At 45.4% G+C, this 21,580-nt stretch overlaps 1 protein-coding gene across 5 annotated transcripts in view; it reads right to left on the bottom strand.

Moving 5' to 3' along the window:
• ABCA7 (ATP binding cassette subfamily A member 7) overlaps positions 1 to 21,580 on the bottom strand; it is a 2,687,121-nt gene that overhangs the window by 1,348,928 nt on the left and 1,316,613 nt on the right. For all 5 annotated transcript variants that reach the window (XR_011303245.1, XM_069647414.1, XM_069647430.1 and 2 more), the window contains one exon: positions 9,759 to 9,872. Coding sequence is in view for 4 of the 5 variants with exons in the window: in XM_069647414.1 (XP_069503515.1) it covers positions 9,759 to 9,872 (114 nt within the window). In the remaining variant the exon portion in view is untranslated. The remainder of the gene's footprint in view (positions 1 to 9,758; positions 9,873 to 21,580) is intronic.

Raw genomic sequence — 21,580 nt, 5'->3', positions numbered from 1 at the left:
ATTGAAAAGGCTACAAGTATAACTATGGGGTGTGCAATGACTTTGTATGTCGAGCATGCTTTGTTTTTTCCATTTTATAGAAACCCAGAAGCACATTGACAACACAAAGAGTGTCTGCATATGAGGATCATTTCAAACCTAGCGATTAAAATTGTGAAATGTAAAATAGTGAATCCAGCCACATTTAAAGCAGAACCACTAGAGGAAGGTGACCATATACACGACTGCACAGACTATGCTGAGTTTTATGAGATTTCTTGTGTTAAAGAAAACGCTTTGGGAGGAGGGGAGATTCGCTCTATTGATGGGTCCTCAGAAATGAACCATACTACTGGGGAAAGACACACAGGATCGACAGTAGTAAGATATAGACTAAATGATACATTTGAGGTAGTGGCAAGTGCAAGATTGCTGTGACATTTTTCAGCGCAAGCAGCAGATTTAGTAGTGCTTATTGTCGCACTTGAGAACCATAAGGATCTGGAAGTAACTGTGTGTAGAGACTCCGCCTATGTCACGTCACCGTACACGCAGTGCTGTCACATTGGAAAAGGAGGGGCTACCTCCACACAGACGGCACTCCAGTGCAACATGAGTCTCTATTGGACAGACTCATTACGGCACTACAACCCCCAGTGGCCATTGCGGTCTTAAAATGTGCAACACATACTAAAAGGCAGACGATTTCTCGCAGAAACGAAGCCGCAGACTTAGAAGCCAAGATGGTAGCATATTTTTCCGAGATCTTTAGTTTTGAAACTAAAGATGTTAAAAAATTGCCAAACAGATGCCTGTTGGTGAGAGAAGACTTTAATATGTTCTCCATCACACAACTGATAAAGATCCAAGGCACAGTGTCAAAGGAAGATCAAGAGTTATGGAAACGGACGGGGTGTTCTTTATCTGCCACCAAAGCGATACAGAGGCAGGATAGTATTGGAAAGCCAGTGATGCGTCTGACGCTATTAAAAGTCACACTTGAGCAACTCCATTACCCTGCGCATATAACTAGAGAAAGTCTTGCTGCCACGATTGCAGAAGATTGGTTCATACCCATTCTGTTAGAAAATGTTGTACAGTTCATTGAGAACTGTATCGTTTGCCAAAGATTTACGGCAGGGCATACACAGAGGACAGTGAGGAGTAATACCCCACCTGAATGGTCCCTTTCAGCAGCTGCATAAAGACTATGTGGATATGTTTCAAACTCCTAATGGATACAGATATCTATTAGTGGTACGGTGCCCCTTTTCCCAATGGATTGAAGCTGGTCCTTGTACGCATCCCGATGCCACATGCGCAGCAAAATTCTTAGTGCTCAAGGTGTTCCCAAGATGGGGTGTGTGTGTGTGTGACGTGCTGAGATCCGATAACGGACCTCACTTTCTTATCGAGTTGTTCGAACAAATCAAACTCCTGTTAGGCATAAAGCACAAATTTTCATCGGCATATCACCCGCAGGCGAAATGAATTTGTGAGAAATTAAATGGGCTTCTCAAGGGAGGATAACCAAGATCCAAATAACAGACGATGTATGAGAATACTCTTGGCTCCTCTCACCAGGGCTAGAAGTGATGCCCAGAGTTTAGCAAAGACTCTTGGTGATGATATGCAAAAGAACGTCTGGGAGTACCACTACCGGCACAAACACAGCCCATTGACCTGTTCTTGGGTGGATGGCGCCCGAGAGAGTCTCATATCAGTCTTTGTCTTTGTCCCACCCATCAGTCCAGCAGCGAAACGCTAGCAAATCTCTGAACAAGAGTACCAAAAGCAACCCCAGACACATGTTTCAGCCTAGCCGGGCATCATCAGTGAGGTGGAGCTTTGCCTCTGTGGGCACAGTGAGCAAGGGATCCACGTCTGGATTACCCTGGTAACTTAGGGTACCTCAAAATATGAAAAAGAAGGTCTGGGTTTCCCCCTGCCGGCCTGAACACAGCTCCAATCCACTGAACGAGGACCAACTAGACAGAAACACGTGTCTGGGGTGGTTGTTGGTACTCTTGTTCAAAGGAGGATTGTCTAACATTTCGGTGCTGGACTGCTCAAGTGGGTGGGACAAAGACTGATATGCAAATGGATATTCCTCCTTAGTGAAAGGTACATTGAGCTAAAATGTGGCTGCAGACTCTCGAGTGGGCACCTTCCCATAGAAGAGGTCATTAAGCAGTGTTCGTTTCTCACAGAGAGGGGTGCCTGTACCTCTTTTTCTAGGCGATGCATGAATATTTGCCTTGTATGATGGCTAGTGTTTATTTATTACAGAACAAATCAAATGATGGAGGGAGGGGCTGAGGAAAACAGAAGAGGATGGCCAAGCAACCAATCCAAGTAAAACTTTTGACAGCCTAAATTGTATCCTGGTGACTAAGTACTAATTCGAAATTGTACCCGTACTTAGCACAAGCCCCGTTTTGACTGACCTTATTTAGTAGAAGAGGTCTTCTCCACTGCAGTTGGGGTTGCCGGAAGAGCCTGGTTGCACATGGGCGACGTAATTATCTACAAAGGTGAGACCCTCCCTCTAGAAGCCGATGACAGGGAAGCAAGACAAGAAGAAGAAGTTCTGCACATGCAAACCCGTTCGGCAGCCAAGAGAAAGGACAAAGAAGCATCAGTTTAATAAATTCAATGGAATTCAATAGATTTTCCCTAAAGTTTAGAAGGGAGTGAATAGACTTGCTGTGAATTCAAGAGATCTAATCCTTCTGTCATCTGCACCTGGTCGTCAGATAGACTTGCTGAGACTGGATACCCCCTACCTGATGTGTTGGGCAACCCAGAATGCCCTTCACTTGGTCATTCAGGGTTTAACAGGGTACCAATCACCCGTGTTGCAGGTAAGGATTCAGCCAGTTTGACAGAAAAAGCATTTTTTGTTTTACTACCAGACTGCGGTTGGGCTGGTGATGGCAGACAAAAATCACCTTTTCCGGTAAGAGTTTTGGTCATGGTCAGTTCCAAGCGCGTTGCCTGCTTACTTCGTAGGGTTGCTGTCATGTTTGCAAAGTTGATCAAGTAATAGGGTGACCAATTACGAAAGCAGAAATTAACAATGGTTAAAGTGATGTGTAGAAAGAAAAAATGCTGTATCGGCACACCAATAAAAATAAAAAATGAAAGTATTCACCCCTATATCACAGTCACATAGGTGAAGTCACTTGGACAGGGGTCACGGCCACTTCCAATCGGAATAGTCAAAAGATTCACATTTGCAGTGTAATAACCGTTGGCCAGTCCAGGGCCTGGGAGATTGTAAAAAGGTATGGAGCAACGGCAGCAGTAACAATGGCGGCTAGCACAAAGATGACCAGTCACACGTCCCACAGAGCAACAGAACACTCTGCCGACACTCTGCCACGCTCCGCTTAGGAACAGAGTATTTCAGGGTTAGGATTCTCCTCCAGTTGGTAAACACAATAGAAAGACTGCAATCCTTGATACAATGTTGCAGATTGATAGCACCAGAACACTCTGCCATCACTCCGCTTACACGCCTTCTCCCCCAATCTCTTTCTCTCTCTGATAAGGTCTCATATAAGTAATTCCATCTGAGTGCATCCATCTGAGTACATCTACAAATAAGTTAGTAAGCCAGGGCAGGGGAAGGTAATACAAAGTGTGAAAAACCAGAGGGAGTTTCACAACCTAGTGCCTGGGGATCCCGTACTCAGGTGGCCAGGAAAGGGCCATTGCTTTTGGATCCCGGCCCTGTGGGTGGACAAGCGAGGGAGGATCACATGGGTAAGGGGTACTCCGGGAGTGGGGGAGAAGCACACGAATGGGGAGACATGGTATCCCTCTTTTTCCACAACCCATCTAATCCCTGTCCCTTATGTTATGGGAAACTACAGCTCCCATAATTCCTCCCCACTTTACATTTACAAACCTACTGAGACATGGAATGAGGCCAGAAAGATTACATCTACTGGCTAGCAATGGCTCTGTCCTGGCCAGGCTGGGTCAGGCATGTACTCCTAACTATACACACCTGCCATGTGTTAACACTCCCAGTCAGGATAAAAGGTGGCGTGCACAGGCACACTCTGAGCGGGGCTGGGTACAAGTAGGGACCGCTCTTTCGGGCTGATGCAAACCAAGCTATGGAAGTTGGAAGGCCGAGGGCTGATCGGCAGTTGCAGATCACGAGAGGGAGTCAGGCAAGAATTCCACACTTACGGGAAGCCGTAAGCATTCCAAGACTGAAACCAAGTGAGCAAAAAAGTGAAACCTTCAAGGTACTTGGAAGCAGCCCACGACCGTCCCAGGTGAATGGCGGAGTTGGAAAGGAGCAGAAGAGGAGTTGGTAACGGCCTTGACTGCGGCATGAAAAGCGTTGATGAAAGAAGACCAATTAACCCAACTGGTCAGATATCGAAGGCAATAAAAGCCCGGTTTGTGTTAAAAGCAAAAGTAACTAACTCAAAAGTTGAAGGTTGCGTGTGTACCGATAAAAAACGTAATGTAAAGGGCAATTGCTGAATTGTAAAAGGAAAGGATACAAAGTAACAGAGTGGTCCTGCGAGGCGAAATCGCACAATCGAAAGTCTCTGTGAAATGTTCTGAGGTGAAGTATATTACAACGGGAACTACCAAAGGCAACCGCAATCCCGAAAGAAAGTTGAATAAGTGGAAAGCAAAGTATGTGAACTCTGATTGTGCCAAGCGGGCAAAGTATATGAACTTTGAAAGAGGCAAAGAGGGCAAACTAAAGCGAATAAGAAACTACAAGTACCAAGAGGCATTGGTGTTACAAGATGAGGAAGATTGTGGATTGTAGAATTGTGTAAAGAGAGGTGGAAGTGGTCATGCAGAGGTCTACGTAAAAGCCCTAGCAGGTTCGAAAGTCTTCGACAGTGAAAAGAAAAGACCCATGAAGAGAAAGACAGGCTTGAGGGAAGGCTGTGTAGAACTGTGTGATAAAGTAAAAAGGTGAATAGGCAGGTTCGAGCCGGCCGAGGGACGCCTGGGCTGAATTGTGGGAAAGTAAAGGTCACAAGTAGAACTGTGTATTATTGACAAGGCAAAGGAACCCTAAAGAAGAGAGTGAATTACTAGAAGCTTGAAGCCCAAGCCTGAACTGTTGAATTTTACCAGTGAGCCAACGTGTGCTGACTGATCGAACTGTGCCATTCACCTATCCTTTTTAAGAAACTCTCAATACCCTGTGGTGCTAAGCGTGGGGAATGGAATTGTTATCCAAGACATTCTGACATTTCTTTTGAGACACTATTTTCTTTTTGTAGTCCCATAACACAATTGTCATTTTGAGAACAAGGTTGTTTTTTTAGTATAGGCCTTTTTATTCTGATTAGACGGGCTTGTTTTGTTATTTGTTTAATGGTCGAAACTACTCCCATTTTAGAGTTAGGGACAGTTAGGAATGTTACCACCCCAACCAAAATACCAAATAAATGTTTTCGAAACTTGTATCCATTTTGTCTGAGTCTACTACTTGATACCATGCCTTCCTTACAAAAGACAATTTGCCAGAGCAACAGGTGTGGCACGCCCACACATATGGCAACCAGGTAAGAACTAGGTTACAATGTTTTTCTATTTAGAGGAAATCACTATAGTGGTGTTTGTGAAAAACCAGAGGGTGTTTAACAACCTAATCCCCGGGGATCCCTTACTCAGGTGGCCATGGAATGGCCTTTGCTTTTGGATCCCTACCCTGGGGGTGGACTGATTGTGAGACATGGCATCCCCCTTTTTCCACAACCCATCCAACCCCTATACCCGTTTATTTTATGGGAAACTACAACTCCCATAATTCCACCCGAACTTGTCTTGACAAAAGTACTGCACCAAAGAAGATGAGGAATGAGGACAGAAGGATTACCTCCCCTGACTTGCATTGACCCTTTCCCTATAATGAGGCCAAGCAGAGTCCGGCACATAGCTTTAATAATGCACAACTGCAACTTATTAAGGCTCCCTGTGAAAATAAAAGGTGGCGCACAGACACACTTGGAGCGAGGCTGGGTACGAGAAGGAACCGCTCTTCCGAGCCTGAGGCAAATCAGGCTGTGGGAGTTGGAAGGCCAACGGGCTGATCAGCAATGGAGAGGATCAAGAGAATGGCAGGCAAGATTTCCAAGCTCTCAGGAAGCCGTGAGTGTTCGAAAGGCAGAGCCGAGCGAGAGGAGGAAAGAAACCTTCAAGGTGCCAGGAAACAGCACGCGACCCTCCCGGGTGAACGGCAGAGTTGGGGAGGAGCAGAAGAGGCGCTGGTAACGGCCCTGAACTGTGAAAGAAAGATGAAAGACATTCATTAAATACAACCAGTGATTTATCAAGCACAACAAAAGTCTGGTTGATGTTAAGGGGAAAGTAACTGATTTGAAAGGTGAAGGTTGCGCGAGCGCTGATAAAACGCAAAGAAAGGATATCTTAAAACAAGAGGATACAGAGTAGCAGAGTGGTCCTGCTAGAGGAACACGCACATTCGAAAGTCTCAATGTTATGAACTTTTGAAAAGATGTCACAAGTGGAGATCAAAGGAAAGAAAGATAAATAAGAGGAAAATGAAATACGTTAAATGTGAAACCCGCCAAGAGGGCAAAAGTAAAACATGCCAAGAGGGCAAAAGCGAAATGTAATGAACTTTGAAAAAGGCCAAGAAAGCAAGTGAAAGTGTATGCGAACTACAAGTACCAAGAAGGCAAGTGAAAGAGTATTAGAACTACAAGTACCAGGAGGGAATGGTGCTGCAGGAGAAGATTGTGAATTGAAGGAATATGGAAAGAGAGGTTGAAGTGGTCATGTAGAGGTCTATGTAAATTCCTTGCAGTTTTGAAAGTCTTTGACAGTGAAAGAGATTTAAGATAAAACGTGGGGAAGGGAACCCACACGAAGAACATGACAGGCTCGAGCCCGGCCGAGAGAATCCTGGGCAGAAATGTGAGAGATTAAGAGTATATGAACTGAGTAATGATGACAAGGCGCGTGAAGCCTCATGAAGTGATTGAAACATCAGAGATTGAAAGCCTAGGATTAAACTGTTGAACTGTAGCAGTAAGCCAAAGTGTGCAACACTGATAGAACTGTGCCATCCACCAATCCTTTGTTTATTACGAGACTCTGCAGACATTGTGGGTTTGAAGCTGGGGTGGGGAATGGTGTTAAAGCCATTCTGGCATTTCTTTTTGACACTATTTTCCTTTTTGTATTCCCATAACAAATCTGTTATCTTGAGAAGGCAAGGGTAGGTTTTCTTAGTATAAGCCTTTTTATTTTGAGCAGACTGACTTGGACGTGTCTGGTATTGTTTAATGGTCAAGACTACTCCCATTTTAGAGTTAGGGTCAGGTCGGAATTCGACTAAAACTTTAAATAAAGGTTTTCAAAACTTGTATCCATTATGTCTGTGTCTGCTACTTGATACCATGACTTCCTCACATGGTCCAGTAGTCGGCGTGTCCTGGGTGTCCGGAACTGATCCATCGGAGCAGGAAAGTGCGATCTAGCTAGATCCAATAACCCAACGCAAGAAGGGACCTCTGTGTCCAAGACCCCTCGACTTCCTTCAGTGAAACCAAAGCACAACTTCAGAAAGCCTGGTGAATTCAGGAATTCCTACGATGTTCCCTAAGTGAATTAGCATACAGGAGGTGAGTAAACATACCCCTTTTGGCCGGCCCTCTCCACAGGATAGTTTGGGTGTAAAAGTACTGACCCTACCTCTTCATTGCAGAGCCTTGAACAGTGTTTATGGTCAGGTATCCTTTCCTCGGTCTCCTCTAGGGTGAATGGAAAAGAGTCTGTAAAGAACTTTTCTCCTGTTCTTGTTGTTCTTTGGAACACTTACAAACTACCTGTTGGCTCAAGCCTATACTTGTTAAAAATTTAAAGAGACTCCTAGCCTCCTGAATATACTTATATTGGGACCCGTTACTCCAAGGGCACCAGGCCCCATCTCCTCTATCTAGGAAAGGACTTTCTACGTTTTTGTGTATGGTGTTTGTAACTCCATTTGTTTCAATTAGTTCTCTAACTTCGGTTACTTGCCTGGTTCTAATTTCATTCACTTGCTTTACTACATTTACAGTATTCTGAAAAGGGCCTACTGTATTTTAAAAGTGAAGTGTGAGTGCTCTTAGCAGAGCAAGGTGAACATGTATAAAAATAGCAGTGAATGTTTTAGAGTACTGCTTAACTGTGGTTTTTCATTGCTAAGAGTTTGTCAAGGCCCTAAATAAATAACTATTTTTACACATTCCACCTAAATTGTATTATTCGAAGCGCTCTGTGGGTGCTTAACTGAACCCTTCACCACTCTCATGCCCTACATACTATAAGCCTTGCTGTTCAGTCCATATATCCAGTCAGAGTATGGCTAGACTTTAGTGTTTGTCCCTGTTCACCAGAATAGGGTGTGCCTCTCGGAATGTGTCTACAAGAGTGATTCTGAAAATACATCTTAAAAAGGTCTCAATTCAGATTTCCCAATATTTCAGTAATTTTTTACAGTTCATCCCATCAGACCAGCAGTTTCTGGGTAATTTCAACAAATTCACAAGTTTCACTGACTCCTCTTTCATGCTGTCCAACAAATCCCAGGATTACTCCTATAAACCAACTCAAATGGTGAAAAGCCAGTGGAGGCTTTGAAGGCTTTCCCGATAGCAAACAAAATCCAGGTTAGTCAGAGGTCCCACTTTTGTCCATTCCTGTCAACTACATTTTTCAGGAGGTTGTTTTACACCACTCTAGTAGACAATCTGTTTTCTAGGTGAAATCTAGAGGTGTACATGATGTCTTTATGTGAACAAATGTGGTGATCTTCAACACTAACAATAACGTGGTGGTCCCTGGCCAGTCAGTATTTCCTGTAGAAAATCCATTCTGGAAACATAGGAAATCAATATTTTAAGTATGTTTGGGTAGTATCGAATTGAAAGGGAATGGCTTCCAGATATCTAGTAGTGTAAGCCGATATCACCAATACATACAGAAATGCACTTGTAGATGGTGATAGTGGTCCCACAATACAGATCGCAATTGTTCCAAAAGCAAACATGATGATGCATTGTGCTTCTAGAGGAGCTGTTGGGATGTCTTTCACACCTGTCTCTTGACCGGTTTTACATGTTTGACAATATCCCTTTATGTTATGTGATGAAGTACCATTGATTGTTATGTAATTCTTATTATTTATTGAATAAAACTGCTTTGAGAAAATAAAGGTAAAATCTGCAATAGAATTAAGATGTTAAACAACCATGCTACTCATCCAGTCCCTCCCTTGCATAAAGCATATTACTATAGACATAGGTCACAGCCAATTCAATGCTTACCTTCTGACTATTCTACTAGCAGGCTACTCAAGTGCATTCCTTATCTGAGCATAGCATTGTTGTTTTGAAGTTCAGATCTTTATCCCTATAATCAGCAGGGGGATTCAAAAGCATCACAAACCCACCACAAGGCAAGTTGCTACTGGGAGATAGAATGTCCTCTGTCCCAGGGCATCTGGACTATAAATGAGTTAAACTCGCCAGATTTTGTGGGGTAATCAGATGTTCTAGGTTGGTCAATTGCTTTTATAGCCTACACACCTAGTCACTCAACTCTTTCCCTATCTCCCACAGGGCACTTTACAACGAACAATGACAACCAATCGGCTCAGATCAGAAAGTGCTTCATTGAAGTCTGTCTGGAGACTGGGTCCGCATGGTGAGGAGAGGGGGATGAACACTTAGAGAAGAAAAGAGAGAAAGAAGCAGTATCAGGAGAGAAAAAATTCTTACCTTCAAACGGCAAAATATCTGGTGACAGAGGCATCTTTTCATCACATAATGAGTCACTGAACCAATAGCTTCTTTGGAATGGAAAATTCCACGGTTTAGGAATCCCGTACTGGCCTACAATGAAATGTCACACCAAGAATAAAGTTATTTATTGTTCACTCTCAAACACCATCTGAACCACCATTAATATCATTACTATTTTATCAAGTGAACCCAGCTCTGGAGCAACAGAGCGCTGTACAGGTCATAGGGCAAAACATATGTAGCATGAGTTTAGCCTTCAAGCCAACATTGCTAACAATTACCACAGTACTCTGCGCAGATAGCTGGAATCTAGGTTCCACAAAGGTGTGGTTTAAAGAGCCATGACCAAGGAGACTTGGAGCAGTCCACATAACCACTGGGATGGAGTTCCAGAGGGCAGAAGAGCATCACGAGAAGGAATGTTTCCTAGTTTTCTCCTTGCAAACCAGTTTAGTTCTCAGTCTGCTGATGGATGGTGTTATTGCAAAATGATCATGTGCACCCTGAGGTTTTTAGTTTGACTGTCAGATAGGCCGGCAAAACTGGGAGTTGTTGCCTTATAGGTGAGGCACGTGGTTCTTAACCAGATCCTAACCAGGATGGGGAGTCAGTGTAATTTGAGCAAAGTGGGGATGCTGTCAAATTGTGATGAGGAGAGCCGGAGCACGGTGGCCCACTTTATGGGCCAGTTGAGGAGCTGGAAGCCCTGCAAGAAGGGAGTAACCTACGTCAATAGGGCCAGCACCACTGTTCTGAAACCTTGGGCGGGAGGAAGGGCTTTATTTTGCTGAAGTTAATTTGCTTCTCACTGTACTCTCTCTCAACCTTTAGCATGCAATGGTCCTAATTTCTTCATTCAGTTAATTCTCGACCGTCACAGACATTTTTTGCATCGCCTTTATCCCCTCTTCACAATGACTTTTTATTTTTTACATATTAAAGTCAGGTTCCCCTTTTAATGCTATGGACACATTAAAGACCATGGCAGGAAGCCAGAACACATTTTTCTAACTTGCAGACTGGTGAGTTCAGATATGCACTGATTGTGGAAATTAAAATGTACCTTTTTTTAGTTACGGTTCCTTAAATGCCCTGGGACAAAAAGGGAAAGGGGAGTGCTCCCGGGGGCCTCCTGGAGTGGTGAGCTCTGTTCTACAGCCTGTTTTCCCCACATGGGTCCTGAGGAGGAAGTCTGCAGGCTCACCATTAGGAGGGAACAGAAGAGGGGGTGCTGCAATGGGGATCCCCTCATGAGGGAGCCCTACCTGGAACCTAAGTGTTTGTCTGCCCGCTCCTTGCTCTCCATTCTACCTGGAGTGAGGGGCTAGTGGCCACAAGTGAGGGAGCCGAGAGCTGTGCCCTGGAGGCAGCTATGTAGCAGTGTTTGGACTCTTGCAATTGACTGGAAGCACTTGGAGACTGAGGGAGGAGGGGCCCCTGGTCCTGCCTGAACATCTCTTCTGGCCCCTGCTGGGGTATCTCTGGGAGCAGATGGCTCAGTGGTGGGCGGCCTGTGCAGACGCATGTTGGTGGCCCATGACTCCAGCCCGCTAGCCACTCAAAGTGAGCATCACCTCACACCTTAGTGGCCTGCTGCCAAGAAGACTGTTCATGGTCACAATGAGGGCGTCAACACTTGGAGGGATCCTGGCCGTACCGAGGGGGAGGCAGGCATTGAGGCATTACCTGCATGTCCCCGCGTACGGCGCAGAAGTAGTTTAGGTCGGTGACGTCCCAGTGGCTGATCGTGAAGTGGCTCCAGTAAGCTGGCTGGAGACGACGGCAGCAACAAAAGAAGTGGGAGCGGGGGCTTCCCCTATTAAGACAAAAGACCTGCTGGGGTTCATGGCCACCCTTGAGGAGAAGCTCTCAACCTCATTCAGGAAGGAGATTGCGTCTGCGATGGAAGGGATTCAGAAATCTCTGGACGTGCTCTCAAAGAACCTGAAGTTAACACGAGTGGGGGAGACGCAGAGGCATCAATACAATCGCTTCAGGAATATGTCATTCATCTCCAGAGGGAACGTGCTGGAGCTAAGCAGGGAATGGAAGAGCTGATCTCCACCATTGAAGATTTAGAGAATAGGCATAGGCGAGAGAATCTCAGGATCCGTGGACTTGAATAATGAGCCGAAGGAACTGACCTGGAGGCGTGGGTTCTCTGTTTTTTCAAAGAAACTTTCCCCCACATTTTTTTTTTTTTGGTTAATAAATAATCTTTACAAAAATTTTGCAAGAAATACTTTCACAGAATGCATAAACCATAACATACATTACATACAATAAAAAGAACAAATACAGTTGCAAAAACAAACCATGTGCGTTCTTTGCATAGTTACATACTTCAGTCCCTATTTTTTTGTCTTTGTTTTTTTTTTAAGACATTGCTGCCAGTTTTATAGAAGCTGAATTGCCGTGCATTAGGTCCCACCACATTTTTTCTATATAAACATGCTCTAGATTTACTACATAATTGTGCCCCCTCAGGGCTTCACATTCTGTCAATATGTGCCGTAACATTTCTCTATGTTCACACAGGTTACAAAATTAGCAGAACACCATTTCAGTGCTTGTTGGTAGGACATTAAATCTGAGTCGCATAGCATTTTGGCGCATGGTCTTATCAGGGAATATTACTAGATATGGTTCTGGAGAACCTATTTATTTTTTTAAGATATAATCTGAGACTACAGTTTGGTAGTTAACACTGCATCCAATGTTCTTGCCCAATCATTATTCTGGAAAGATCTTTTCACCTTCAATGGATGTTGAGTAAAGTTTTAAGTGTTGTCCCCAATTTCATTAGGGACAGCAAGCACTTTCATAAAAAGAAGTAACAAAGCTAACCTGAGGCAGTCCTTCACGTAACTCCTTCCCCAATAATGCAGAGGGAATCGTTCAGACTCATGAACACTTTTCTACACAGAGACAACCTTCTCCATTCAACCATACTTTAAATTTCTTTTTTTATTTATTGTGCATTAGCCACAAAAATCATGACACTTTACACAGTACAAAACATAAAACAAAAATCTAAATACATAATACTAAAATATGAATTTCTTATTCCATACAAAAGATAAAAAGAATAACAGAAACAAGAATAAGAAAGAGAAAAGGGCGAATCTTAAATCAGCTAATCAATTCAGAGGAGTCAGTTGTCATACATCTACTAACGGCCTAGAATTCAGATCTCCCCCGTTACCAATCAAATTGAGTTCCTTTAGCAGAGCGCCACCTCCAAAGTAAGAAAAACTTCAGTTCCCGAAATCAACCTATCCCAGAACATATCCGAGACAAGTGAACAGGGGTAATGGACAAATCTTTCAAATTTGTATACTCTAAGCGGCCAAGTGCCAGAACATTCCACCAAAAGATGACAAATAGTTTACGTTACGTTTGCATCACATCTATCACAGATGTTTGTCGCATAAATGCCACCATACTGGACATGCAACATTTCCAAAGTTGGTAGCAGATTGAGTCTTAATCTCAGGAAGTCCATCTGTACAACTGAATCAGGGAGTTTCCTTAAATAAATAATTAGGAAAACATAATCTAGGTTTATCAATTAACAGTGGCGATGACGAGAGTTTACCCAGCCACATGGTACTATTCCAGTCCATACGATGAAGTGCTTCCTTTGCTTTCACCGGGTTTGTGTTGATGTTAATATCGGATGCATCCAGCCTCTCATTACATCTAAGTCTCAATTTATTCAAAAAAATGGGAGGTGGAATTATGCAAAGCTAAAGCCACTTAATCATATAAAGAAGATTTTGGAGGGACTAAAATAAGCCTATAAATCGAAACCCATTTCCACTCCATCCACGCACCAAGAGAGAATAGACCCAGCTCATACCTTAAACAGGAGATAGGAACACAATTCGGCAATTCAAGACATTTTTTTCCAGATTTTGCTTTCAACCTTTCCCCAATCAATGTCAAAAGCCAAAAGGTTACATTCCATTCCAAATGTGATCACCGGGACCACCTTACCGATATAGAATTTGAGAAGAGGCAACAGGGAGAATTTACAATACTGGAAGCGTATTTTCTTCATTTGAGCAACCAGGTTAACAACTTTCAAATCTATGGTTGAAAGAAGGTCGGTCTTGGTGGTAAAGGCTGTTAATTTAGAGCCCAAATAAATGACCTCTTTGGAAACGGGAAGCGAAGAGTTGTCCAATTGCCTAAGAAATGGTTTCAACTTCCTTAATAGGTATTTAAAAATCATGATTTTTGATTTATTTGGATTTATTTTTAAGTCGTTTTCATTGGCATACTCTGAAAGTGCCGTTAGTAAGCGTTGCAGACCGATTTGTGTGTGGTCAAGGACCACAATATCGTCAGCATACGCTAACCAATTAATTTTCAGACTGTCCAATTTAGGATCCACCAGACCGCTCTTCTTCAGCCACTGCAAAAGATCCGACATATATAAAATAAAAAGAAAGGGTGCAATAAAGCAGCCTTGACGCACCCCTCTCTCTATTTTGACAGACTGAGAAAGGGCCCCTGATTTAGAGAGGCGAACTCTTCATGATGATCTTTCATGTAGCTCTATCAAAATAGACAACAGGTTACCTGGGAGTCCCCATGATTTTAATTTCAACCAGAGTTTATTCCTATTGATGGTATCGAAGGCCTGGGTAAGATCAACATAGGCTCCAAATAAAGTGGCCAATCATTTTACATAAGATTCCGTGCTGAGACAGCTTATAATCAAAGTACTAAGAGTGGTGGAAAGTCCTCGTCTGAAACCCGTCTGTTTGGGGATAATGCCAGTTACATCAGCCCACTTTTCTAATTCACCCAGTATAAGGCCCGAAAAAATCTTCCCATCTGAATCAAGGAGCGATATAGGACGGGGCTAAGCGATCAACTTTTTTCTTAATGGGAATTATTATCGAATTCCTCCATGGCTCTGGGATGGTTTTTCTAAGAATTATATTATCAAACAAGTTCTTTAGGACTCTGGACCACAGTTCCGGATTTAATTTAAGGACTGCATTACTCAATCCATTAGGGCCAGGAACCCTAGAGCCAGACTATCAACTTTTCAATGTCCTTGCACGTGTAATTCAAGGACCATTGTGAAGTTATTTCTGGTTTAAATTCCTGAGAATCAATGGAACTGTATATCGACGAGAAGTGGTCAATCCAGGTACACTCCTGAATGACAGTGTCCTGGGATTGTCCACTTAGCACCTTTGTCGAAACCACAATAGACCAAAAATTAAGAGAATTTCTCACATACAGCCCTCAACCTTTCTTCCCCCATCCTTCGGTCTCCTCCGATATCTATAAGATCTCAGCCAATTTCTGTAGCTATTATTTAATGATCAAAATTCTGCTTCAAGAAATTTGGAGTCTCGTACAGTTCTCTTTAGTAAAGACCTTTAACGCCTTTTTAGTTTTTTTCCTTTCGGAAATCATTGAGTCAAAATGATATTTATTCTGTCGACCAGATATCATAGAGCCTGAAAGTGGAGGGTTTAAATCCCATAGGAATTCACTGAAATAGGAAGGCTCGCAGTATTTCGCCAGTTGTTGCTCTGTAGTCTCATTGGTTACTATTTCTAATTTGTTAGTAAGAATACGTCCTTCCCTTTCAAACCTCCGCAGACGATTACTCGCAATGTTCACAGTCAACTTCTCAGAATAATAAGAAGACTGTATACTCTGCCCAAAAGAAAAAGTGGCCTCCAACATACAATGATCGTCTACATTACCTTCTGTTATTTTAAATTCCCTGCAATTGTCAAACATTTGTGTAGAAGTGAAAACATGGATTCCAAGATGGCGACGGAGTGGGAAGGAAGTGTGTGAAGAGAGCTCCATCCTCCCACCCACAGGTCGCGACAGTTAAGCACATCAGAAAAGCTAGTGGCGGTCCTCGTGCCTCCCGTTAGGAGAGCGAAGAACAGCAGCAGGTCGGGGGAAAAAGAATTTGGGTCGGAAGCGGACTCGCACAGAGTGGAGCCCCCGGCACCAATGCGAGCCCAGAGGATGAGAAAGGCTCCGGAGGAAGAAGGGCAGACCAGTGAGACGTACGCCCTGACTCCTCGTTAGCAGCACGGCCCTCGTCGGGAGGCGGGGAGGCAGTGGACCGGGCCGGCGCGACACACCTGGATTTAACGGTGAATGGGGAGACAGCCAGGGCCCCCACCGCCAGACACTCTGGGAGGAGCTGGCTCCACAGGCACAGAGGCGGTCTGCCACTAAGAAGACCAGAGCGAGGAGGGGCAACCGAACTTTCAGAGGGAGCCCCGGGGTGTCCATCGAACGGCTCCTCAGCAGCGGGCGGCGGGGGAGCACCGGTGATTACAGGAACACAGGAAGCGCAGCTGATATATGCACGGACGTAGCAGAGACCAAAACATAGCAAAACAGTGAGAAAAAAGGAACGGAGCAGCACCCGGGCACGGAGGCTAAATTCACAAGTCAGCAGGGGCAAAACTGATGATCTGACCCCCAGCAGTTTCATGGTACATTAGTGCAACTGTCCAGTGGGGCTAAACAGAGGGGTAGAAAGAAGATATAAAGGTGGAGTGGACAAAGAAGAGGTCTTAAAATAGAAAGTGAGGGGCACTTCAGACTGCAAAGTTCTAGAAAAGACGAGGAGGGACATCAGGAGGGGGGTCTGCCATTAAAGCCCACCAGCATTGCAGAGCTGAAGACACCCCACAACCAAGGCAGGCCCCCGGGGGACAGGCCCCAGATCTACACCAACCCCAAAGCGAGGTGGATCACGTTAAGCCACCAAGCACTCAACGCACCAAAGTGACTCCATAGGGAACTGGAGACCAGTAGATTAAGCCCCCAGGAAGCCCCCTAGGGTAGCAGTTGCAAACAAAACGCTCAAGGGCCCCAGAGGACAGAAAAGCCCGGCACCAGGGTACTACCCTGGGAACTAAAGAGAGAGCAGCACATATGTCAAGATCGAGGGGCAAACTTGCGCATCTCTTCCAATCATCGCCACAGGGGAAACAGGACCAGCGCCTCCCACAACTGTGAGGAACAGACACAGCCACCCCTGCGTGCTCAACGAGAAGGAAGAATACAGACGGCCAGACGGCTAAAGCGGGCTCAGGGGCCGAGCTCAGGGACATGGCTACAAAGGAAGATATGAAAAAATGGTTTGCGGAATTTCAGGACCAGTTTATGGCAAACATGCAATCCCAATTCGAGTCCCAATTCGAGACCATAAAGACGGACATGAAAACAATGGTGCAAGATCTTAAAAAGGAAATTGCCTCAGTGGGGGAGAGAACGGACACCCTAGAGAAAACTACGCAAAACCTGGATGAAGAGGCAAAACAGCAGGCAGAGCTGCAATGTGAAGATTTAGAAAACCGCTCAAGGAGGTCCAATATAAGGATAAAGAATATGACGGAGAAAGTAGAGGAGAAGGACCTGAAAGAAGCGGTACAACAGGTATTTAAAGATATCCTAGACGGGGACGAGGATGTGGAAATAGCTATAGACAGGATTCATTGTGTGGGGCCAAAAAGGGTAAAAGAACCTGGAGCAAGACCTTGAGATGTCTTGGTGGCATTGACCTCCAACCCACAAAAGGAACAAATTCTTCGGAGAACCAGGACAATGGACCATATTCGCATGAACGGGGAGGACATCCAACTTTATCAGGAACTGGCACAATCCACTCTGCAAAAACGGCGGGAAATGGGCCCAGTGGTAAAGGAGCTAACGGAGAAACAAATCAGATACAAGTGGACCTTCCCATTTGGCCCGTTTACGTGGTACGGTACGCAAAGGAGGGTAAAGTCATGTGATGAAGGGAAACAAATTCTGGGACTGCCCGATCAGGAGGAACCTAGCCAAAGAGGATGGAGAAGAAAAAACACCCAAACAGGGTCAGGATGGGAATGGAAAAGGGTCGACAGGAAATGGAAAGGGCCCCCACCAAGAGACTGAAAACCTGGTCGTAGCAACCAGGAACGCAAAACCCATAGAACACATGGACGCAGATGCACTCCGACCAGCCAAAGCAAAAGAACACAACTAGCGGGGGGGCGGGAACTTCATTATACCAGGTGAGGCCGGGGGGTGGGGGAGGGTGAGGGCCAATTATTGGAACCCAGAGGGGATTTAGGACACCCCGCAAGTTATCCGTGAGACCTAGTGGGCAAGGCACGGGAGGTGCAACGCCAAAGCGGTCATAGGAACCAGAGTCCACCTCAGGGCAGTTTAGGGGGCAAGGGGGTACATTGTATGAGCAAGTTTGTGGTTGCTCAGGTTGGGGGAAGTTATACACATGGGAATGTCCGAGGCAAATGGAAGCAAAAATCCAAAACAGAACAATGGGGATACAAATATTAACATATAACATTCGAGGCTTAAATTCCCCAGTCAAAAGGAAGAAATTGGAAACCTTCCTAAAACAAGGGAAATATGATATACTGATGTTCCAAGAAACACACATACGGGCACAAGACAGGAATAAAATCAAACTGAAAGGCTATAACATGATCCAGCAGGCTAACGCGCAAGAGAAAAGAGCAGGGGTCACGATAGCCATCCGGGACTCCCTCAACCCTCAGATACTCCAAACAGAAGGAGATAAACAAGGGAGATATCTATTCCTTAACATAAAAATCGAAGGAATCCCCATCACCCTAACAACCATATATGCTCCTAACTCGGGCCAAGATGGCTTTCTTAAAGAAACATTAGACAAACTGGAAAAATGTGCAGGGGGGGGAAATCATAATGGGAGGAGACTTGAATATAGCGTGGGACCCGAATCGAGACAGATCTGGGCCCAGACATCAGGGACAGGGTACCCCGTCAAATGCACTAAAACAGAAAATGTCTAACCTATCCTTGCAAGATGTATGGAGGCATGTCAACCCCAAACAGCAGGGATACACATATTTTTCGCATGTATATGGGACAATGTCCAGGATAGATTATCTTTGGGTCACGACGGGTCTCCTGGGCAAAATACGTGAATCAGAAGGGAATAGTTTCTTACCTGTAACTCCATTTCTCCAGCTTTGGTATCTTTCATGGATTCACATGCTTAGAATATTCCCCGTCGTCAGGCTGGGAATCCCCGGTACATTATATAGACCCTTTCCCGTAGGAAAACTTTTTCGACGCTTATGCGTCCTATCCACCTCGTTTTGTATCATGCGTGCCCGTGGCGTCAGGACGCCATGATATAAATACAGGACCCGCCCCCGCGCTCCCTCAGATTTCGGCCCCCAAAGTAGTGGGGGAACCGGTTTGCATGTCCAGGGGAAGCAGGAGGGCGCATGTGAATCCATGAAAGATACCAATGCTGGAGAAATGGAGTTACAGGTAAGAAACTATTCCCTTCTCCAGCATTGGATCTTTCATGGATTCACATGCTTAGAATAGATTACATAGCCATACCATCCCAAAAAGAGGAGGAGTGCATGCAAACCCACATACCTTCTCACAATGCCCGTTCCCTATGGTCGTGTATACATCAGTAATCGTTAGCATAAAGAACGAACAATATTCAATCATAATTGCAACAGGATCTAACCCCTCAGCCGGGGCTTACCTTATTGGAATAGGTGCCGAAGCACCGCCTGTCCCATCCGGGTATCTTCGTCATGTTGTTGCGACAGGCAGTAGTGGCAGGTAAAAGTGTGTGTAGCCGCCCAGGTAGCCGCCATGCAGATGTCCCCCAGAGGGACTCCAGACCACAGCGCCGTCGACGATGCCGCCGCTCTAGTTGAATGAGCTCTTGGCCGTCGTAGAAGAGGTTTCCCTGCCTTGGAATGGCAGTACGAAATGGTAGACGATACCCATCTTGACAGTCCTTGCTTTGAAATGGCTTTGCCTTTAGCACCCAACCCATAGGCCACAAACAACTGCCTCGTTTCTCTGAAAGGTTGCGTGCGATGAAGATAGAACTTGAGAGCCCTTTTTACGTCCAGTGTGTGTAACGTGCGCTCCGCTCCCGAGCCTGGCTCTGGAAAAAACGTAGGTAAGACAATAGAGGAGTGTTTATGGAACACTGACGGAGCTTTCGGTATGAACTGTGGGTTAGTGGCTAGGACCACCTTGTTCTTGAAAAAACGTAAGTATGGTGGGTCTACCATTAGAGCTTGGATTTCTGAAATACGTCGGGCTGAAGTGATGGCCACCAGGAAGGCCAACTTCCACGACAAAAACTTTAAAGACGATGATGACATTGGTTCAAAAGGAGGTTTCATAAGAGACGCTAACACCAGATTGAGGCTCCACGCCGGAGGAAATTTCTTCTCTGGAGGAAAACTCCGAAATAGGCCCTTAAGGAAGTGCTTAATCAGGCGGTCGCTGAATAATGGTGCGGAATGTCGTTGACGTGTAAACCTGGAAATGGCGGCCAGGTGTACTTTTATCGACGATACCGATAGGCCCTTTTGAGCTAAGAACAGCAAGTATGAAAGGAGCTGTTCCGGCTTAATCGACTGCGGAACCAAACCTGGTTGATCCGCACACCACTGACAGAAACTCCTCCATTTGTACGAGTATGAGGTGTTTGTGGAAGGTGCTCTTGCCGCTTGCAGAATACGCCGACATTCCTCCGGAATCGTTAGCTGACCAAATTCAGCGAAGTCAGGAGCCAGGCCGTCAATTTGAGGCTGTCCGGGTCGTGATGCCAAACAACACCCTCCTGTCGAGACAGAAGGTTGGGGGTCTTCTGGAACCTCATCGGTTCCGCCGCCGCTAGGTGCAGTAGGTCTGAAAACCACACCTGTCTGGGTCAGTACAGGGCCACCAGAATCACCCGACATGGGTACTTGAGGATCCATTGCAACGTCCTCCAGATAAGGGGAAATGGAGGGAATGCGTACAGGAATTTGTGCGTCCATGGGAAGGAGAACGCATCCCCCAGAGAGCCCTGCTGAGGCCATCTGCTTGCATACTGCGGGCATTTCCTGTTGTCCCTCGTCGCGAACAGATCGATGGAGGGATGTCCCCACTTCTTGAATACGTGTTGTAGTTGCTGGTCGTTCAGCACCCATTCGTGAACATCGTTCAGTTCTCTGCTGAGGGCATCGGCCTCCACATTTCTCACGCCTGGCAGGTGGAACGCCAAGATTTGCATGTTGTGTTGTAGTGCCCAATGCCAGATTTTTTGTGCCTCCGTCGACAGGGACCTGGACCGTGTCCCTCCTTGCTTCCTCAAGTAAAACATTGTAGTTGTGTTGTCCGTCATGACACGCACCACCGAGTTCCTCAACTGAGGAAGGAAGGATTTTAGAGCCCATCGCACTGCTCTCAGTTCCAGCAGGTTGATATGCAGGGAGGACTCTTGTAACGACCACCGGCCTTGTACCTGCAACGTATCCAGATGAGCTCCCCATCCGCTCAACGATGCATCCGTCACCACCGTCTTCTGGAACTCCGGTTCCACCAGAGGCATTCCTTTCGTTAGATGAGAAGAAACTTTCCACCAGCAGAGTGCTTTTACTAGCTGCTCGTCGACGGCCAGTCTGTCGGACCAGCGACCTTGGCTCTGCGCCCAACGGTCCGCTAGAAATTCCTGGCAAGGCCTCATAAACAGACGGCAGTTGTTTATCAACGGAATGCAGGATGACATAGTCCCTAGTAGGGACATGTATTTGCGCACCGATACCCTGGTACCACATTGCCATTCCGACGCCTTGCTTTGTAATTTCTGTATTCTCTCGTTGGATGGTCTTACAAGGTTTGTGTGCGTATGAAACTCCGCTCCTAGAAAAACCAAGGTCTTCGAAGGCTCTACGGAGGATTTGCTGAAGTTTATCGAGAAGCCCAGTTTCTGTAGG

This window comes from Ambystoma mexicanum, chromosome 1p (genome assembly GCF_040938575.1).
Source record: "Ambystoma mexicanum isolate Mex_15411 chromosome 1p, UKY_AmexF1_1, whole genome shotgun sequence".
Lineage (NCBI taxonomy): Eukaryota > Metazoa > Chordata > Amphibia > Caudata > Ambystomatidae > Ambystoma > Ambystoma mexicanum.
Note: the sequence above shows the minus strand (reverse complement) of the source record. Positions and strands in the feature narration are given on the sequence as shown.